This window comes from Fulmarus glacialis, unplaced genomic scaffold (assembly GCF_000690835.1).
Source record: "Fulmarus glacialis isolate BGI_N327 unplaced genomic scaffold, ASM69083v1 scaffold16304, whole genome shotgun sequence".
NCBI classification, from domain to species: Eukaryota; Metazoa; Chordata; class Aves; order Procellariiformes; family Procellariidae; genus Fulmarus; species Fulmarus glacialis.
In genome coordinates, this window is record NW_009207541.1 from 3,496 (window position 1) to 20,854 (window position 17,359).

Consider the following 17,359-nt stretch of genomic DNA (forward strand, 5'->3'; position numbering starts at 1 on the left):
TTATTTAGATTTCTTCTGTATCGCTGCGTTCCTTCATCTTTGCTTCAAGGATGTGCGACCTCACGTTTAGCAGCATACTGAAACACACGCTTCTCAAGTGAGCCCAATTTTGCAGGCAGTCCATGTTGCACAGTAGAAACACTTTGTCCTTGTTATTTGCTCTCCAGAACTGTATTTTTTTCTTCTAACTTTATCACACATGCTGTCCTGCATATATCCCTGCTCTTGCCATTGCATTTTTAGCATATGGAGGGGAGGGATGGATCCTGAAACTGGTGCTGCCAAGCCCTGGAGACTGAAAGGAAAATTCCTGCGGCAAGATCTGTTAAAATGCAGAGAATTTCTTTAAATTACGTGTGTGGGTTTCTGCCTTAAAGCTTACTTACTGCTGTCTTTTTATTTTCTCTGTCTTTGTGTGTGTGTGAGTGTAGGATAAAGATTGAGGAGGAGTATGCTAAGAACCTGTCCAAACTGTCTCAGAATTCCTTGGCTGCTCAGGAAGAAGGGTAAGTGTGTCTCTGTGACTTTTGCAGAAGACAAGAATTTTAACATAAAAGGCATTCCTCCCACACAGGTACATGTATTTTTCCTGAGTTCTTCCATTGAGTACAGGTTTATTTAGCTTGGCATCCTGGGTGTGTTGAGGAAGATAGAATTGCTTTGGAATATTTTTCTTTTGATAAAACCTTGCATTTCTGACAATGTGTTTATGCTGTCCTTGTTCTAGCTGGCACTAGTTCCTTTAGGGATTAGCATGTATAAGTACTAAATTACTTTGAATATGGAAGAACATATGGAATATATATACTGCTGATAGTAGATCCATAAGGTCAAGCCAGTAGAATTGGAGCAGCACATACAGAGGGAGGAAGAAGTCTCTTCTCATCTTGGGTCTGGCCCTCCAAGAAAAGCAGCAGGTTGTCCCTTATTTACAGCATGTTCGCGCTTTGGAAGTTGTTAAGAAGGTATTAGGCAATGCACTTGAGACTAGATTGTAATTCTTTAGTAATAATGAAAAGACACCTCTCCTGAAGGATTAGAAGTTGTTAGCTCAATCTGTTCTAACCCTCTAAGTACTGAAAGCCAAGGTTGGAAATGACTGTCTTCACCCTAGTTCTGACACAGTGTGTTTCTACTGGTAGTGGAGCTCCACGAGGTGTTTGCTCAGCTTCCAGTAGGCAAGGACAGAAATTTCAAGAGGCTAACTAGGCTGTTAATTCTCTAAGCACCTACACTGACAATGGTTTCTGTTCTTCTTTCCCCTTTAGGTGTGGGTGTTAACCTGGTCCTAGCAGGACCTCTTTCTTCCACATCCTCCTCCCACTTTCTCCTACCCCCAATAGGAGAAGGGGGAAATGCCTGAAAAAAACGAAGGGGAAGGAAACTAGGGGAGAGTAGATGAAAAGAGAGGGAATAAGGACTGAAGCATAAAAAAATGTTGAAGTAGGGAACTGAAGGGGACACAGAGCAGAGTGCAGGGAGCTAGGAACACTGCCCGGTGGTGCTCTGCCTGGAGAGGTGGCAAGATGAGGGAATGGAAGGTGCTGTGGTGGCCAAATTGGCTAGGACCAGGAAGAGGCTAGTGAGAAGATCCTCATTATTGGTGAGGCCCAGGAAAGGGAAAAATTCCATTTAAAAAAGTGAGGGAGGAAGAGTAGGCAACAGGAGGATTTGAAGGAGCCAGAAGCGGGACTGCAGCCTAGCACACTCAAAGTAAACATTCACCAGGGTCGTCTTCTCATTTCTGAGAAGGTGTGAGTCAGAGGACCCCATGAACTGCTCTGTGAACACACTGGTTACCACTGCTGGTTTCATACTCCACAGAGCATTTTCCAGCTTTGCTGTCCAGCGGTCTATGGAATCGATGCAAAGTATGGGCTGTCCCTCCAGGGTCCTCAGCCCTCCTTCTGGTGGTAAGAAGACCCACCATCATGTATGTGAGTGGGACGCGAGGGTGACAAGATGAGACCGATTCATGTATGTGAGTGGGACGCGAGGGTGACGAGACCGATTTGTGGTATCGGGATGGTTCTGTCCAGGTTTCTGTGAGTACGGTGGTGCTGCATGTACACAGAAAGTGATACAATCCATGGTCATTTAAGTCATTGTGGTTGGATAAGAGATGCAGACGATGCTTAGCAGGCTGAAATGCCTTCTTTACTTAAATAGATCAGATAAAATAGTTCGTGAGAACTGGACAGTGGGAGGGGACCTCAGGGTGGGACTAGGGAAGGAGGAGAGTTGGGAGCACTTATGTAGTGGAAACAATTTCAGGTTGTTTAGCTGTGATGAACACCATACTTGAGGACTCAACTCATTGGAGCAATGTCGGAGATTACAGATCATTATTTTGACATTGCAGATGACAGGCTATTTTTCAGGCTATCAGGAAGGGACAAATATGACTATGTTTGAAAAGGGGGTGGGGGAGAGAGAGAAGGAGCAGGGAAATTGTAGATTGGTCAGCTTTATATAACCTGTGCAAAGTGGTAGAATAAACCATCAAGTTTTCTAGAAGCACTCAGCGGAAAACTCAGGTGATAAGCAATTATTGTGGATGCATACAGAACAAACAATGTCAAACCAACCTAAATTCCTCCGGAATAACAGAAGAAGTCAGCATCATAGCTCTTAATTTAGTATAGCTTTTTGCAGTGGGAGATTCTTGTAGGCAGCCAAGAGAAACGCAGCCTAAATAAAGCCTAAGGTGCAAAAACTAGGTAAGAAATCATGCCTGCTACTTACAAAAATTAAAGTGCAGAAAGTAGCTATGGAGTGAGATCCCATAAGGTTTGTCCCAAGCCCAGATTTTTTTCCATGTTTTTGTTAATGACTTATGATAGAATAAATAGTGGGTTTACTGTAATCAGAGATGAGACAAAGCTAGGAGGGATGGTTGTACAATTTGAAGAAGAGGTTGCAGTTCAGAATTATTTTGTTAAACTAGAGAAGTGAACTGAAAAAAATTAAGATGCATTTCAATGAGGACAAAGTACCAGGTTTAATACTTTCACAGGATGTGAAAGATACAGTTACATAACCGTTTGTGGGAGAAGGATCTGGCTATAGTGAATCACAAGCTTATTCATCAACAACTTCACGCTGTTGTCTGAAAAAGCAATCATACTGAGATATGTAGAAGAGAGAGTGTCTGATACGAAATAATCTGTTACCAGTTTAGCAACTGGGAGACCTCTGCTGGAAGACAGTGTAGGTTTGGTTATGACGCATTAAGAGGACTCTAGGCTGTTGGAGAGGGTCTAGAGAAGCATACCTGAACCGCCGTTGTCTAGAAAATAATTTGGAAAAAGAAGGTGCAGAAAAAACCTGGTAATTTTCAAATACTGAAAGGCTTCTCCGAGGAGAACTAGAATAATCTGTTCACCAAAGGTAGGGTGTAAAGTAGAAGAGGCAATGGGAAAACTGCATTGGTGAACATTTATTTTAAGGATTAGAAAAGAAAAACTTTGTTATGGTAAGGATAAGATACTGAAGTATCTTGCTTATAAGACTGTGGCATCTCTGTAACTGGAGGTTATGAACAGTGTTTTCAAAGATCTGCTACATACAGTGCCAATATAATTTTGCCTTGGTCACAGAGGTCGGTTATGTTATTAGATTTCTGCTATCCCTTTTCCATGATTTTGCTGAGCATGATATGGGGCAAAGCATTCTACCATATCTATCTGAAACTATCTGACAAATCTTGCAGACTTGCAGGAGGATGTGCAGAAGACAGAACATTGATCATTGTCTCTCTGTGTTCTTTCAGTACACTAGGGGAGGCTTGGGCTCAGCTAAAGAAGAGTCTAGCTGATGAAGCAGAGGTTCATCTCAAATTTTCTTCTAAGGTAAATAGTTCTTCCTTTTGCAAAGATTTTTGCCCTGTAATTGATGTGGATCTTCCTTCAGTGCTTGTTAGGGGGGAAAATACACATGCATATGGTACAAATTTAGAAGAATTAATAAGTCGGTGAACAAACTTACTGAAACTCTATCCATTCTTCCTGCCAAAATCATAGTTTATTTAATCTACCCGATGAGTAACTTAAAACACATCTAGCCTTAATTTTTCATAAAAAAGAAGGAAAACTGATTCTAGAGGTTATTCATCTAGGGCTCTAAGTTCCAGCCTGTTCAAGTAAATTTACCTAGAGCTTGTACAGATTACTTCTGTAGAGGAAGAAATAAAACGTAATAGTTGGCTTTCCAACAAGAGTCTACTGTATCTGTCTGGAAGGAAGAGAACCAGGACTCTGAGTTCTTCGTATCGTTAGCCTTTCTGAAAACTACACTGGGAACTTCATGTTATTTTTGGATCTTCTCTCAAGTAATGCCCAGGGAGATTTCTTATACAAATTATGGTATTTATCTGGGTTTTTCCACCACATGTGACATACTCCTGCGTCCTGTTCATTATGTTAACCCCTGTGGGTGATCAGGTTCAATACAAGGGCAGATATCTCAGCACAACAGCCATGTTCTGGAGGAAAATTATAGCTCTGTACTGTTTGTAAGTGATTATGCAGAAGTTACTCAGGCAACCAGCTGCTGCCTTGGTAACCCACTGCTCTGCTTCGAACTTCTACTTCAGGGCTGTAATTAGTGAAATACTTTTGCTCCCCGTTGTCCTCTCGTATTGTTTTCCAAGAGGAAGAAATGCACCCTGGAGTGGTGTGTGCATGTAGGCAGGCAATGTATAGGGGCTCTTTCATGATTTTACTTTTCCTTAAACCCTGCACAGAAACTCCTGTAGCATCCTCTGAACTCTCCCCACTGTTCCCGTACCTGCTGTGGGAGTTCTTAGTTCCGGCTTTCTTTTATTAACAGACTATGTTTTTAAACGTATTGATTATTGCTATTACTTTCAGAAAAGTTATTCTTAGAAGTAGTAATTATATTTCTCGTTGATAGTCAAACGAAACCAGTCAGTGCTGGCACAAAGCAGTCAGTACAGTGCAGAGCACACCAAGAATACTCAAATATAAACACCAACCATGAAGACATTGAACAACTTTTGTGACAGTCCTTCACGGCACTTACATTGGGGGTCATGAACAGATCGGAGAAGGTGACAGCATTCTCGTGGCACTTGGAACATAAAATATTATTACACTACTAATGCCTGTACAGACTGGCATGGCAGCCGTAGATACATGCACACGAGGAATCCTTCAAGAAGAACCTCTTCTCCAGCTATCTGATTATCCCTCACTGAGCGCGAGGAGGTGAGTTCTGCTGGAAGAGAAGATGCACATGTGTTGTACTAGTTGAAGTCATGGTGGGCTGGCCTGAATATGATGGTGTGTTACCAGCCATTTTGGAAATGGTTGATGGAGCAAAGGAAAAAATTAGTACTTGTGAAATCAGAGGAATTTTTGAAGTGTGGTTTCTGATAACTTAGCTGTGTAGTTTCTCCAGCATCTAATACTATGATTAACCCTATGCCTCTGTCTTTCTGCCTAAGTCTCTACCATACTGGTACAGAGATACAGGGTCTCTGTCCTATACCTGATAACTTCTTTTAGCAACCTTCTTGAGATTTCAAGTCCTTTGTCACATCTCACCCATTCAGTGATGGGTAAGTGTCAGAGTTGTCTGTATGCACTGGTGCTTTAAATCCCTTCATCTTAGGAAAGTAGTTTATGTTTTTTTCATCTATTGCATGCATTTGAAAGTCTTTTAGCAAGATCTTCTAACAAAAAAAAAGAAAAAAGAATAAATATGGCCGACTATAATGCAACATTTAAAAGCCTGGGTATTCACATATCAGTCTATTTTGATAGCTTATGGTACCTCTTGCAAGATGGAAGTTCACGCGGGATAATGATGCTAGAGGAAAGATGGCTGCCTTCACTGAGAAGTCCGCCTCTTTGATTCCCAGAACACAAAACTGGAGAAAGCAGTTGCCTTTTTTGCATTTTGAGCCTCCTGGTGGTGCGTTTCCCATCTTTATGGATCTTGGAATTTCCTGTCCCGTTATAAACCATGTGAAATAAACAAATATCTTCTACTTTCTATTAATGCAAGTAAAACTACTAGTGAAATGCCCTCCTCTTTGGTGTGTCCGTGGCCCTGGGGATTTTTTGTAAGCTTTTTCACAGCAATGCCTGCTTATGTCAGATGAGTCAGGTTGCCACTTCTTTCACTGAGTATGATTGACTCATATTGGGTTGTTTACCCAGGTTAATCCATTTATTAACGGAGCAGTCTGAAGGGCACGCAGATTGTTTAGCTATTTCAAACTCAGTTGGACACAGACATTTCTATCAATTATAATTGCCTCTGGAGTTCACTGAAGCCATCCTGAACTTCTCTCTGTTCCAGTTCTTGTTTTGTTGAGCATTGACAATGCTACTGGCACAGCTGTCAGTTTGTACCTCTGTTCTTGAGAGAGCTTGTGTAACCATGCTGTAACAGAATTGTTAACAGCTCTTTATTAGCTTGCCTGGGGCCATCCTGATGAGACTGTCATAAAAATATTGTCCAGAATTTTCTAGTCCACCCCCCCTAGTCGGAGCAGGACCATCACCCACAGTGGATCAAGTCAGCTACATCTTTGTCTAGCAGTCTTGAATATCTCTAAGGTCAGAGCTTTCATGATCTCTCTGGTCAACCTGTTCTAGTGCGCAGCTACTATTCTGGTGATTTTTTTTTTTTTTTTTTTTTAAATTACATTGTTGTGACATTATCTGGCCCTGCAAAGAAGAATTTGGCTCTGTTACCCTTGCATCTGACCTTCAGATAGCTGTAGGCCATATTAGATCACCATGGTGCCAGTCTTCATCTGCCTAAACAAGCTCTGCTGTAGGCTTATTTACCTCTCCAGGATGCGTGCTATAGGGCCTTGGCTGTCTTTGTAGCCTCTCTCCATTAAAAGGCTGTACTGAGCTTGAATGAAGTTTCTTTCTCCATTAAAATAGCACTGAAAGGCTGAAAATATTTGCTTTCAAGGACTATTTAATACTACTCCATTGTGGGGCATGTTAGGTGATTACGGACCCAACTCACCTACATTGACGAAGTCCAGCATTCTCACAGGAGGGACAATAGAAAAGAAGTATTTGGTTGCTTCTGGGGAGGTGAAATATATGTATCCTTTCAGAGCACGTTTCCTACGTGTCAAAACTGTATCAGAAGGCCAAAGAGCAATATGATACAAACTCTGTCAGAGTTGAGTGTTACCGACTGTCAAGTCCTGCTTGTAAGAGATAAGTCACATGTCCAGTCTTGATGGATGTCCCCTGAGTTCATTTCAGTGGTTTCTTGCCACTACTTAAAAGAGTTTCAACTAAATACTTGGGCTTCTCTTTAGGCTCCCTTATACTTGACAGAAATAAATAAAATGTGCCCTTAATGGATCTCTTTTCACTATACAAGAAATGCAGACTTGTCACCACAGTCCACTGACTCACCTTGTTGCAGTCAGGGTTAGCGGCTTTAGTTTGTGTACTTTGATCTTTTTTTAAGCAAGTTGCATCAGTTAGGCCAGAATCAGAGCACCTCAACTAGTGCTTTGGATATTGCCTGCAGTTTGATCTTATCTGTAAGAAGAAAGATACGATTTAACAGCGAGAGAGGAAGACAATATTTCTGTCCTTTTGCTGCCTTCAGTAAATATTCCCTTAACAGAGCTGTCCTGCAAAGAGCTGAGTTTTGCAGTAGCTTCACTCAGAGCTCTCTTGGGGAAGAGAAGTGTTGCTGTATGACATTGCCTTTGGCTGCAGTGTGTGTATTGTTTCCTCTCTTTCCTGAGCTCTGCTCAGCAGAAGAGCCTTGAATTACTGCCCAGCTCTTCATTATTGCCATTTCTTCCTTTGTTTTCATTACCAGCTTCAGAGCGAGGTAGAGAAACCCCTGCTCAACTTCAGAGAGAACTTTAAGAAAGACATGAAGAAGTGTGACCACCATATTGCAGACTTACGGAAGCATCTGGCCAGCCGCTATGCAGCAGTTGAAAAGGTGGGAGCAGAGAACAAACTGGAGAGTTTATGAGATACTGCTGGTTTGGACAGAAAAGCAGCTGCCCCGTGAAAAGTTTCTGTTCTGCAATGAAGAACCACAAAGGTTTCTGCTGAGTGCTTTCTGCTGTTAGTTATGCTTTGCCAGGCCCCTGATGTGGTTTGCTGCTTAGCTGAGATTTGGGAAACTGGGGGCTACAGGCAGGGCTAACGCGTTACTGCTGAACTGGCTTGGCTTTTTGTTTCATCCTCCCCTTCCCAATTTGGGAAAATATATTTCTGATGCATTTGATAAAAATACTCCTTGCTCGTGTGCATCTGGAATTCACATCTATTGCCCTCAAAATTTAAAAAACCTTGCCTTAGAATAGCAGCAGGGTCGGGCCAAAGGCTCGCCTGGCTCACTATCCTCTCATGCAATGGCCAAAAGCAGATGGCCAAGGAAGCCAGCTCGAACCTGGCACAGCAAGACACAAACCCTCTCCCAGTTCCCATTTTCTGCACCTCACAGCAAACATCCTCACCTGAAAAACCCAAACATCAGCAGCACCCTAGCGTTAGGGGCTGTTGTAACGTGAACACCCAGTAGGTAGCTGAGGTTGTGATTTAGGGAGAGATACCCACAAAAAGTACTCTCTTATCAGCAGTTGGCAGGAAACAGGTTACTCATGCCTCGGATGCCAAGACGCTTATGCCAAATGGTATCCTCATGCAGTTTGCTCTTGGGTGTAAGTTGTAAAGGAAAATACCATGCTCAGTCAACCTAGAAGGTTGTTTGGGCTTTCATTAAAGATCAGAGCGCACATGAGAAAGTTCGCCCAGGGACAGAATTGTTGCAGGATACACAAGGTTATTAGACTGCATGCAGGGAAGGCATTTTTCTGCAAAACAAGTTCTTCACAGTCGTATCTGCAAAGAAACACAGTCCTCAATAGGGATATTGAAAAGAATGAGTTAGAATAGCCTTGAGAAGAAGGAATAAAAAAAGGGAAAAGCCATGTCCGCAGTGTGCCTGATGAAGCACACAGCTTCTCACCAGATTGCTTTCCTGCAGCTCCCTCTTGCGACCCGCCGAACCAAGCACAGGGTCTTTAAAACTGCAAATTGAAAAAATTCAGGTAATGCCTCAAGCGTTGTAACTGGCAGGCTGGTATGAGTGTAGAAAACTGCAAAGTGCTAACAAAAGTATAATCATCCAAATTTAGTTTTAAACACTATACCTGGGAACAAATGTGACCTATTTTATAACAAGTCCATGCAAAACAAGTTATTTTTATTTTATGTATTTAGGCAACCTCAGCAAATGAGGTGACAGCATGCATATGTGGTAATGATGTTTATTTGTTAAGACACTTCACTAATTTGCCTGTGTAAGTTCAGTAATGATACTGATAAATCAGGTTTTAAAAGCCTGAAGGACTTTAAAGTAAAGTAATTTAAATAATCAATTGTAACCAGGTCTCAGGTTCTTGATTTCTACAGTACGAACTGCTGTTGTCATAAGCCTGAATTAGTTTTTCTGAAATAAGTCTAACAGTTTCTATTGTTAGAGTTTCTGATAAGTGTATATTGAATCCAGAAGGTACTTAAAAATAAATTTTGTAAGATACTTGAAATTCTTTCAACAATTTAGATCCTAAGAAAAGCAAATGGAAGAGGTGTCTTGGTGATACTGGTTAAGACATTTGGAAGAAGCTCCCGTTCCCCTTTCTTCCAGAAATAGTGAGAAAGTTATTAAGAAACATGAAAGTCTGATGATGCCTTTTGTACTGTACCTTTCTAAGAACCTATGAAGTATTCAGATGCTTTTGTGATTTATTGGTAACAACTTCTGTATGGTGGTAGGACACTTCTTTGAACACTACATGGTGTCCTAAGAACTTGAATCCCAGTTAGGACCCAGTTTTATGCAGAGTCCCTAACTTCTTACTTGTGTGAAGGAGTCATAGATGGCTGAAAGCAGCTGGCAGCTCTTTTCCTTGAAAACATGTGACTCTTCTTTAATTACTCCAAGGCCCGGAAAGCCTTGACAGAGAGACAGAAGGATCTGGAAATGAAAACACAGCAGCTAGAGGTGAAGCTTAGCAACAAGACAGAAGAGGAAATTAAGAAGGCGAGACGGAAGTCCACTCAGGCGGGTGAGTACCTGTGTTTGTCAGCGGCCGGAGGCGAGCAGCCCCATGGACGGCAGGAACAACATGGGATGCAATTGCCCATCCGTCTGTGTGTTTCTTGTTTTTTAATGTTATAGCTACAAAGTCAAAGTGAACCATGCTACAAATCTGTTTGATATTAAATCCTCTGAAGAAACAAGCCCAGTTTTTCCAAGTCAGACATTCCAAATGATGATTTTGATAATTGGGGTGAGAACAGTAAAAGGAGGGTGGATTGTCCTTTCATTTTGTGAAAGTGTGCTGAGATAACTGAAAGCTCGTGAAACTTTCAAAGTCAGATTCAAAGAAGCTCAGCTGAGGATGTTTCTTCCTTAAATCATAGTTCCTTCCTTGGTTCTTTCCTAAATCACGGTCACCCACAAGTACGTGGGTGCCTATTATGCTTCCTATTACTGTCTTATACCTTGAAAGTGAACTTTTTGTCTTTTTTCCACTGCTACTCAGTGATTAAAATGATTTCTGTTCAAGGGATACTGAGGATATAGTAGTGTGTACTATACTGTACTGAGGACACATCTACTTGATGTGACCTACGCGTGTTTTACAGAGGCTTAAACTACTTCTGCAGGATCCATCAGGAGCTGTCTTTCTTGAGATCTGCAAAGCTGATATGTGCAGCTCTGTTAGTACCTTTGCTGAAAATATGTTTTAACTAGGGCTTCCATGTTTCATCCCTTCATAGGTCCGTTCCTTGGCAGAGTGGTCCTCCATAGTTCTGAGGCTTTTAAAACTTCAGGATAGCCTGTCTGGGTTTTGAGGAGACTGAGAAGAATCATTTGCAGTGTGACCATGTGTATAGACAACCATTTGAGGAGAAACAGAAGTTATATGTTAGCAACAGGAGGCTCCATGAGAGATGCTCTTTATCCATCTGCAAATTCACAGCCTCTCTGTGTTTTCTTGGGTCCTCAGAAATTGTTTGTGATAGGTATTTATTGAACAAGCAAGGGAGAGCTGAGGATCAAATGGGAGTAACGCAGAGTTTGGTGTGAGTCTTCCCATCACTCTCCCCCACTTTGTGCCACTCTTTCGGTATGTGGCAGGGGAGGACTTGCCCCATCCCCGCAGGTAGTGCTACCCAGCAGCCCAGCTGGGGTGCTTGCGATGCGCACAGCAGCAGCATATAGTGATCTAGCTTTGAAATGAGGCCTGCTGCAAGTGGACGATAGGACTAGAGGGCTATAGACCAGAGCCCTTCTATGATCCCACTGCTTACTGATAGGTGGTATTGCTTTCTGCTCCCATGGATTGTTCATGTGTTTCACGGCTTTCATTTTCCTGGCTGTGCAGTGGCTCAGATTCACTCAGGTGGGTGGTATAACCCCAAGTCAGATAGCTCCCAAGGAGCCTCCTGGAGTGTGGCAGCCATTAGTTCGGACTTGTCATGTCAGACTAGGCATCCCCTGTCTGGGTGGATAAGCTTATTGCAGAGCTTTAAGCCCTGAATCCTGTTTTTTTCATAGAGTTCGGTTGCCACCCCAAGTTCTAAGTCCCTTGAGAGACTTCCAGATGCATTTACTTCTTTGACACTTATTTGGTCTATGGAGTCCTGTTCTTAAAGCTTGATTTGCCCTGGTTCATGTAGAAAGGCCTTTTTGCACCTAAAAGAACAGGATAAACTTGAGCCCTGGACCTAGGCATCAAACCATTAGGGAAAGTGTAACTGAGGCTCATTTAAAGAAGAAAGAATTTACTAGCCGGAAAGCAGTAATCTCTGTGACATGCCTTCCAAATTTTCTACCCACCTTTCCCTCTCTGTCAGAGCAGAGTCCTGCAACAAAGAAAAAATTGAAATAATTGCAGCTTATTGTGTTACTGCCCTGAACACAGGAAGAAGCCAGAGCTCGACTGGAATCGTGCATCTTCAGAGGCTGGAGAATGCATGAGTGTGCAGCTGGGTTGAGGTTGCAAATAAGTGTCCCTCAATCTCAGACAGCTTGAGCCTGATGCTTTGCTACCATTTTAAACAGACCTGTCTTAGAATGTAGTCTACACCTACAGAGTGCTACCCTGCAGCTCAATAACTCATTATTACTGATTTCCCATTTTAATGATTTTATTTTTCAGATATAACTTTCTGTCATGACCTTTTTTTTTAACTGAAGTAACTTGCTTTCATAGTTCTGAGCATTTTCTAAAATATTGCTTAGTGTTCATATTTTCCTTTTAAAATCTTGTCTTTCCCCCTCATTCTTTCTCATCCCAATCACCTGATCTTTTACCACACATCAAGTGCATGCATTTTGTTGCACTTAACAAATGCCATGTAACAGAACTGCCTTCAGCTCCACCAGGACTGACCTTCAAACCCTCTGGGTCTGTCTACAAAACCTGAACTGCAGTTTCCTTCTAAGCTCCATAACACTGGCTAGAGAAGACTAATGTGTTGCTATCTTGAACTTTTCAGGAGATGACCTGATGCGCTGCGTGGATCTTTACAATCAAGCCCAGTCCAAGTGGTTTGAGGAAATGGTGACCACCACTCTAGTATGTAACTCTGTGTAGCATCTTACATGTATAATATTGTGAAATTGTAACAGTGTACAACATTCATCACTCATACCTAGTTACCGTGCAAAGCAGTGGGAAAAATTGGGTGATAAATCTCCCATTGTGATAAATTTCCCATTCTCAGTTCTAAGAAAAACTTGTATCATTAGGGGAAGGAAGAAATAATTATTTCTTTGCAGAAGGCATTAAACCAGTTCAGGGCTGCTTAGGGGCCAGAACGCTGGAGTTGGCCCCAGGAAGGATGAAGTAATGCACGAGGAAGACATGGAAAAACATGGGATAAATCACTGAATCCATTTATACATTAATGAATCTTTGTATTCCATGATTTTACGATTTCTTCACGAGTATTGCCAGCTCAGAAGAGGCATGCTTTAATTGCCTATTGTTCTGTGTCTCTGAAGTTAACACAGCTCACAGTATTCACCGTAAGGGCGTATACCTTTGGGGTTAGTCACCAAGATTCCAAGATACAGGTTTGATGTGCTGTATTCCTTGAAATACCTGTACTTTGGCTTTAGGGCTCCTCCCTCATGTCATTCCTAAGAGCCCTTCTGGACAACAGCCAATTGCTTTCAGAAGTGGGAAATAAAAATGTCTTTTGCATGTATTTTTGTCATTGGACAAACACAAAACTGTAAACTCCTCCTAATAAGAAGCAAGGTAATACATTCCTCAGCATTTGGAAGTGTGTCAGTGGAATATTTAAACTGCAGTAAATAAAGGCAGGTGGGTGAGTGGAAAACCAGGAGGCAGTTATCTTCCCAAAAGCAGAACAAAAGAGAAAAAGTTGGCTGTTCCTATACATAAGGGATCTGATTCTCCTCTAACATTCACTGGTGTTTTCTCACTGATGCAAATGACACTGACCATCAGTGCCACTGTGTCCAGATACAGCCAGATATGTGTTAGCTGCATATTTGCTCCTGGAGAAGTACGACTCAGAAGTGCTCTAGTAGATAGCTCAAGAGGGAAGTCATAGCCTATAGGCTGCACAGCAGGTTTGTCAGTTGTGAAACTCAGGCTAAGAAGCATTTGAAGGTAAGTCTTGGTATACATGAATATAAAATCTAAATTGAAAAACAATCTGCATCTGATCAGCTCAGATAAAGATTAGTTTGTATGCAATAGAAAGTTGAGAGAGTCAAGGTCTGAAGATTTGTGTTTCCTTGCATACCTTCCTCCCTGAAGTTTCTGGTGCAGACATAATGCACGTTCTGCGTATGGCACGCTTACCAGCACTAGCACACTGGGTTCTGCATTTTGGTCCTGCGCATCTGTGCCCTAAGTAAGGGAGTCTGAGTTCAAAGTGGGCCATTTTTTCCATAAGGGCAGTACATCAACCGGCAACAGCAATAGGAGCTCAGTGTATTTCAGTCCTGTCCATACCATAAGCTCCTTTGCTCTTTTTCCTCCCCAGGCAGATAGTCTGCCACCTGAGATTTTTGTGCTGTAATGAAGGATGTTTCCCGAAAGACGTTTAACAAATTGTAGATAGCACAGGGAAGGCAATGTAGCAGCCTGCCTGCTTTTGTATGCTCACGTTGCACTCTGCCATGATGCCCAGTAAGTGGACACCAGAAATGCCTTCTGAAGGCAGTTGTTTTAAGATTTGGCCCCACTGATGTCCCTGTGAACACAGAGCTTTCTAGTGAAATAGCAAAGTCCATTACAGTATATGTCTTTAAAGGCAGACTTCCTTAGCATGCTGCTTCCACTGCTACCACTCAGATGGACGAGGAGGGACTAAATGCAGATTTTGGGGTATAATATCAGAATCCAGGAGAAGAAAGAGACAGAAAAAAATCAGGAGAAAAGTTAGATATCACCTGCCTTTTCAACTAAAGCGTTGCTGGGGTCTGCTTACTGCCAGCTGAGCGAGGTGGAGACTTGTCCCAGCTCATCACCTAGTGAACAGCTAAAACTGCTCTTACAGGTGTCTGGTTTGACTGAGGGCAGTCAGGCCCTCTGAACTGTACACCCCAACATGGTTTCCTGCTTTCCCCAGGAATCACTATAACTTTTGGAGCTAGCAACAAAGCATGCAAAGCTTCTTGCAGGAAACGGATTTCCTCTTGCTTGCAGCGTCCCTGAAGACAGCAGTTCCTCTCTCTGCCTTGGTTGTCTCAGTTTTGGAAAGTTTTTGACCTTCTTTTCTGTTGTTAGGCTCAGGCTGAAGTGACTTCTGTTGCTTGCTGTCTCTGATTCCCTGCAAATCAGAGGGATGTGCAACCATAGAGTTCAGCTCCAAAGCATGTACCCTGGGGTAGTATTGCACTGACTGGCAACCTTTTGTGTGTCGTCCTTTCCCTGGGCCTTCAAGCTCAGTTTCCAAGAAAAATGTGGACTTGTTTTTCTTCATGTCCAGGAGCTTGAGAGACTAGAAGTTGAAAGGGTGGAGATGATTCGGCAGCATCTTTGCCAGTATACACAGCTGCGGCATGAGACAGATATGTTCAACCAAAGTGTAAGTCTGCTTTTTGTTCGGTCCCTGTGGTTTTTACAGCACTTCAGCTAAGCAGAATGGTCCCTATTCTGATCTGACTGACGTGTATCAAAAGGAGGTATGAAAAGCGTATGCGGTCAGTTTTAGTTTGCAGCAGTACTGTACTGCCACCCTACAGTCCTGCTCCTCCAAGACTCTCTGATCCTGGTTACATTTCCTACTGCTGAATCACAGCTTTTTGCTGGGGGAGACACAATGAATTGAATTACATTTGGCCAACATGAGCCATTATTAGTCTCCTAGCATGATGCACTACTCCTTGAGGTCATCTGTTCTTGCAAGGAAGATGGTAAATAGTTTCACTGTTGGGGGAGGGAGTATATGTTTTCTTACTATTAAAAAACTGGCTAGTTTTCAAATATTAAAATACGGGGGATGAATGCTAACCTCAGTACATGGTTGTATTTGGTGTAAGGTACAAATTGCAGGACAGGAGTCAGAAACTGACTGGTCAATGCTTGGCATAGGAAGCCTGTCTCTGCTTGACGTTAAAAGTCTGCCTCTTCTCTGCTTCCCGCTACGAGGCTTCACATTCAGATCTGGCTGTTGTCCACCAAGCCTCGCAGTTCTCACTTGACTGCAAACGCAACGTAGGCGTGCCCATAGCTGGTCTACACTTCAGAGCAATGACTGTCTCTGCTTGAAATGTGCCCTTGACATTTTGATTCTTGTTTTGTTCGTTTTAGACAGTAGAACTCGTGGATCAATTGCTTCGGAAAGTGGATCCTGCCAAAGACAGGGAACTGTGGGTAAAAGAACACAAAACTGGAGATATCCGACCTGTGGACATGGAAATATAAACTGATCTATAGCTGTATGTGATGAGTCCACTGAATTAACCAGGCTAATGTTTGTTTTTTAAGGGTCAGAAGAGCATAGGGAAAAGATTGTTCCGCTACAAGACACCTTGTAATTTATGCCTGTATGGGCTATCTCTGTTACATTTAGTTGTTAAAATGGTCCTCATTGTGCTAAGCCTTAAGCACCAGACATTCCAGGGTGAAGAAACCAGATGTGTGCGTCCCACCAGAGGTTCCCAATTACATGCAGCTTCCAGAAGAAATCTGCTTTCTTGTACAGAGAGCGGTCTGTTCTTCAGTGACTTTGTGCTACATCCCTTGCATGACTATCTTTATACAGTATGTTAGAACAACCATGCAGTGAGCTTCTGGCCAGGAAGTAGATAACTTTGAACATGAAGCAGGAGGCAAGGAAGTCCTGATCGTGAATTGCAGTTCTGTCACTGACTGCTTTCATGGCCATAAGCAAGTCAATTAACTTTTCTGGCTCCCCCATCTATAAAACACGCATATCTCACAGCAATGCTGTGCAAATACGTTTATTTCATATAACACAGTTTCCCACCATGGCAGTGAAGTGATGGCCCTTCTCCCAAAATCTATGGAGAAGACTCCTGTTCTTCCTGTTTTATACTCCCTCTCAGGGATACATAAACCCATCATCATCATGATTTCTGTTCTAGGCCAATCAATAAGGTTGAAAGTGTTACCATCACCATTATTTATCAGGAAAGACTTGGTTGTGCTATACCTACCTCATTAGCTGTCTGAGTGCCCTCAATGACAGAAAGAGGTTATATACCAAGGAATAAAAGAGATGTTCAAAACCTTTCCTGCTTATGCAAGATGTTTTCTCACAGAATCTCCTTAAAGACAGTCCTTTAACATTTTATTTGGGATTCAGGTTTAAATTGCCCTTTGTTGGTTCCTTCAGGTGAATATCACAGCCTTTAGGTATCTTTAATTACCAAGTTTGTCCAGCTAAATGGTGGGGTTTATCTTTTTAGAGCTGATTTTCAAAGGTGCCATGAATCTGTGATGCTAGATTGCATTAAATGTAGATGTAGGTGCCCAGGACTTCTGCACCATCAGATTCTTAACCTTAAGTTTTTCCTTTGTTACCCTTGCCACAAACTACCAAAAATTCAAGACTGCTCTTGGCACATAGTGTTATGTAGTTTGGAGACTGGTTTTGAAAAGGTTTTCATCTGCTGCTGCTGCTGTTATTTCTGATTGATTATTCAGTGTTGCTGTTAATACATTTTTTAGCATTTCATACAATGCAAAGGTTCTTAAGATTCTTGCTTTAGATCCAGCAGAAACCTTGATTCTCATCACTGTGGCCTTTACTTAGTGTTTATTGTGTTGTTACCTACAATTTCCCAAACCATACTCTTTCATTTGATC

General features: G+C 42.2%; 1 protein-coding gene across 1 annotated transcript; it reads left to right on the forward strand.

Annotated features, from left to right (window-relative positions):
* Positions 1–431: 431 nt before the first annotated feature.
* On the forward strand, positions 432–16,782 carry GAS7 (growth arrest-specific 7; the record flags this gene model as incomplete). Its single annotated transcript, XM_009576158.1, has 7 exons — positions 432–506; positions 3,773–3,851; positions 7,834–7,962; positions 9,976–10,099; positions 12,543–12,622; positions 15,015–15,113; positions 15,839–16,782. Coding segments are annotated over 7 exons (700 nt in total), but the record flags the coding sequence as incomplete, so codon positions are not given.
* Between the last annotated feature and the right edge of the window lie 577 nt (positions 16,783–17,359).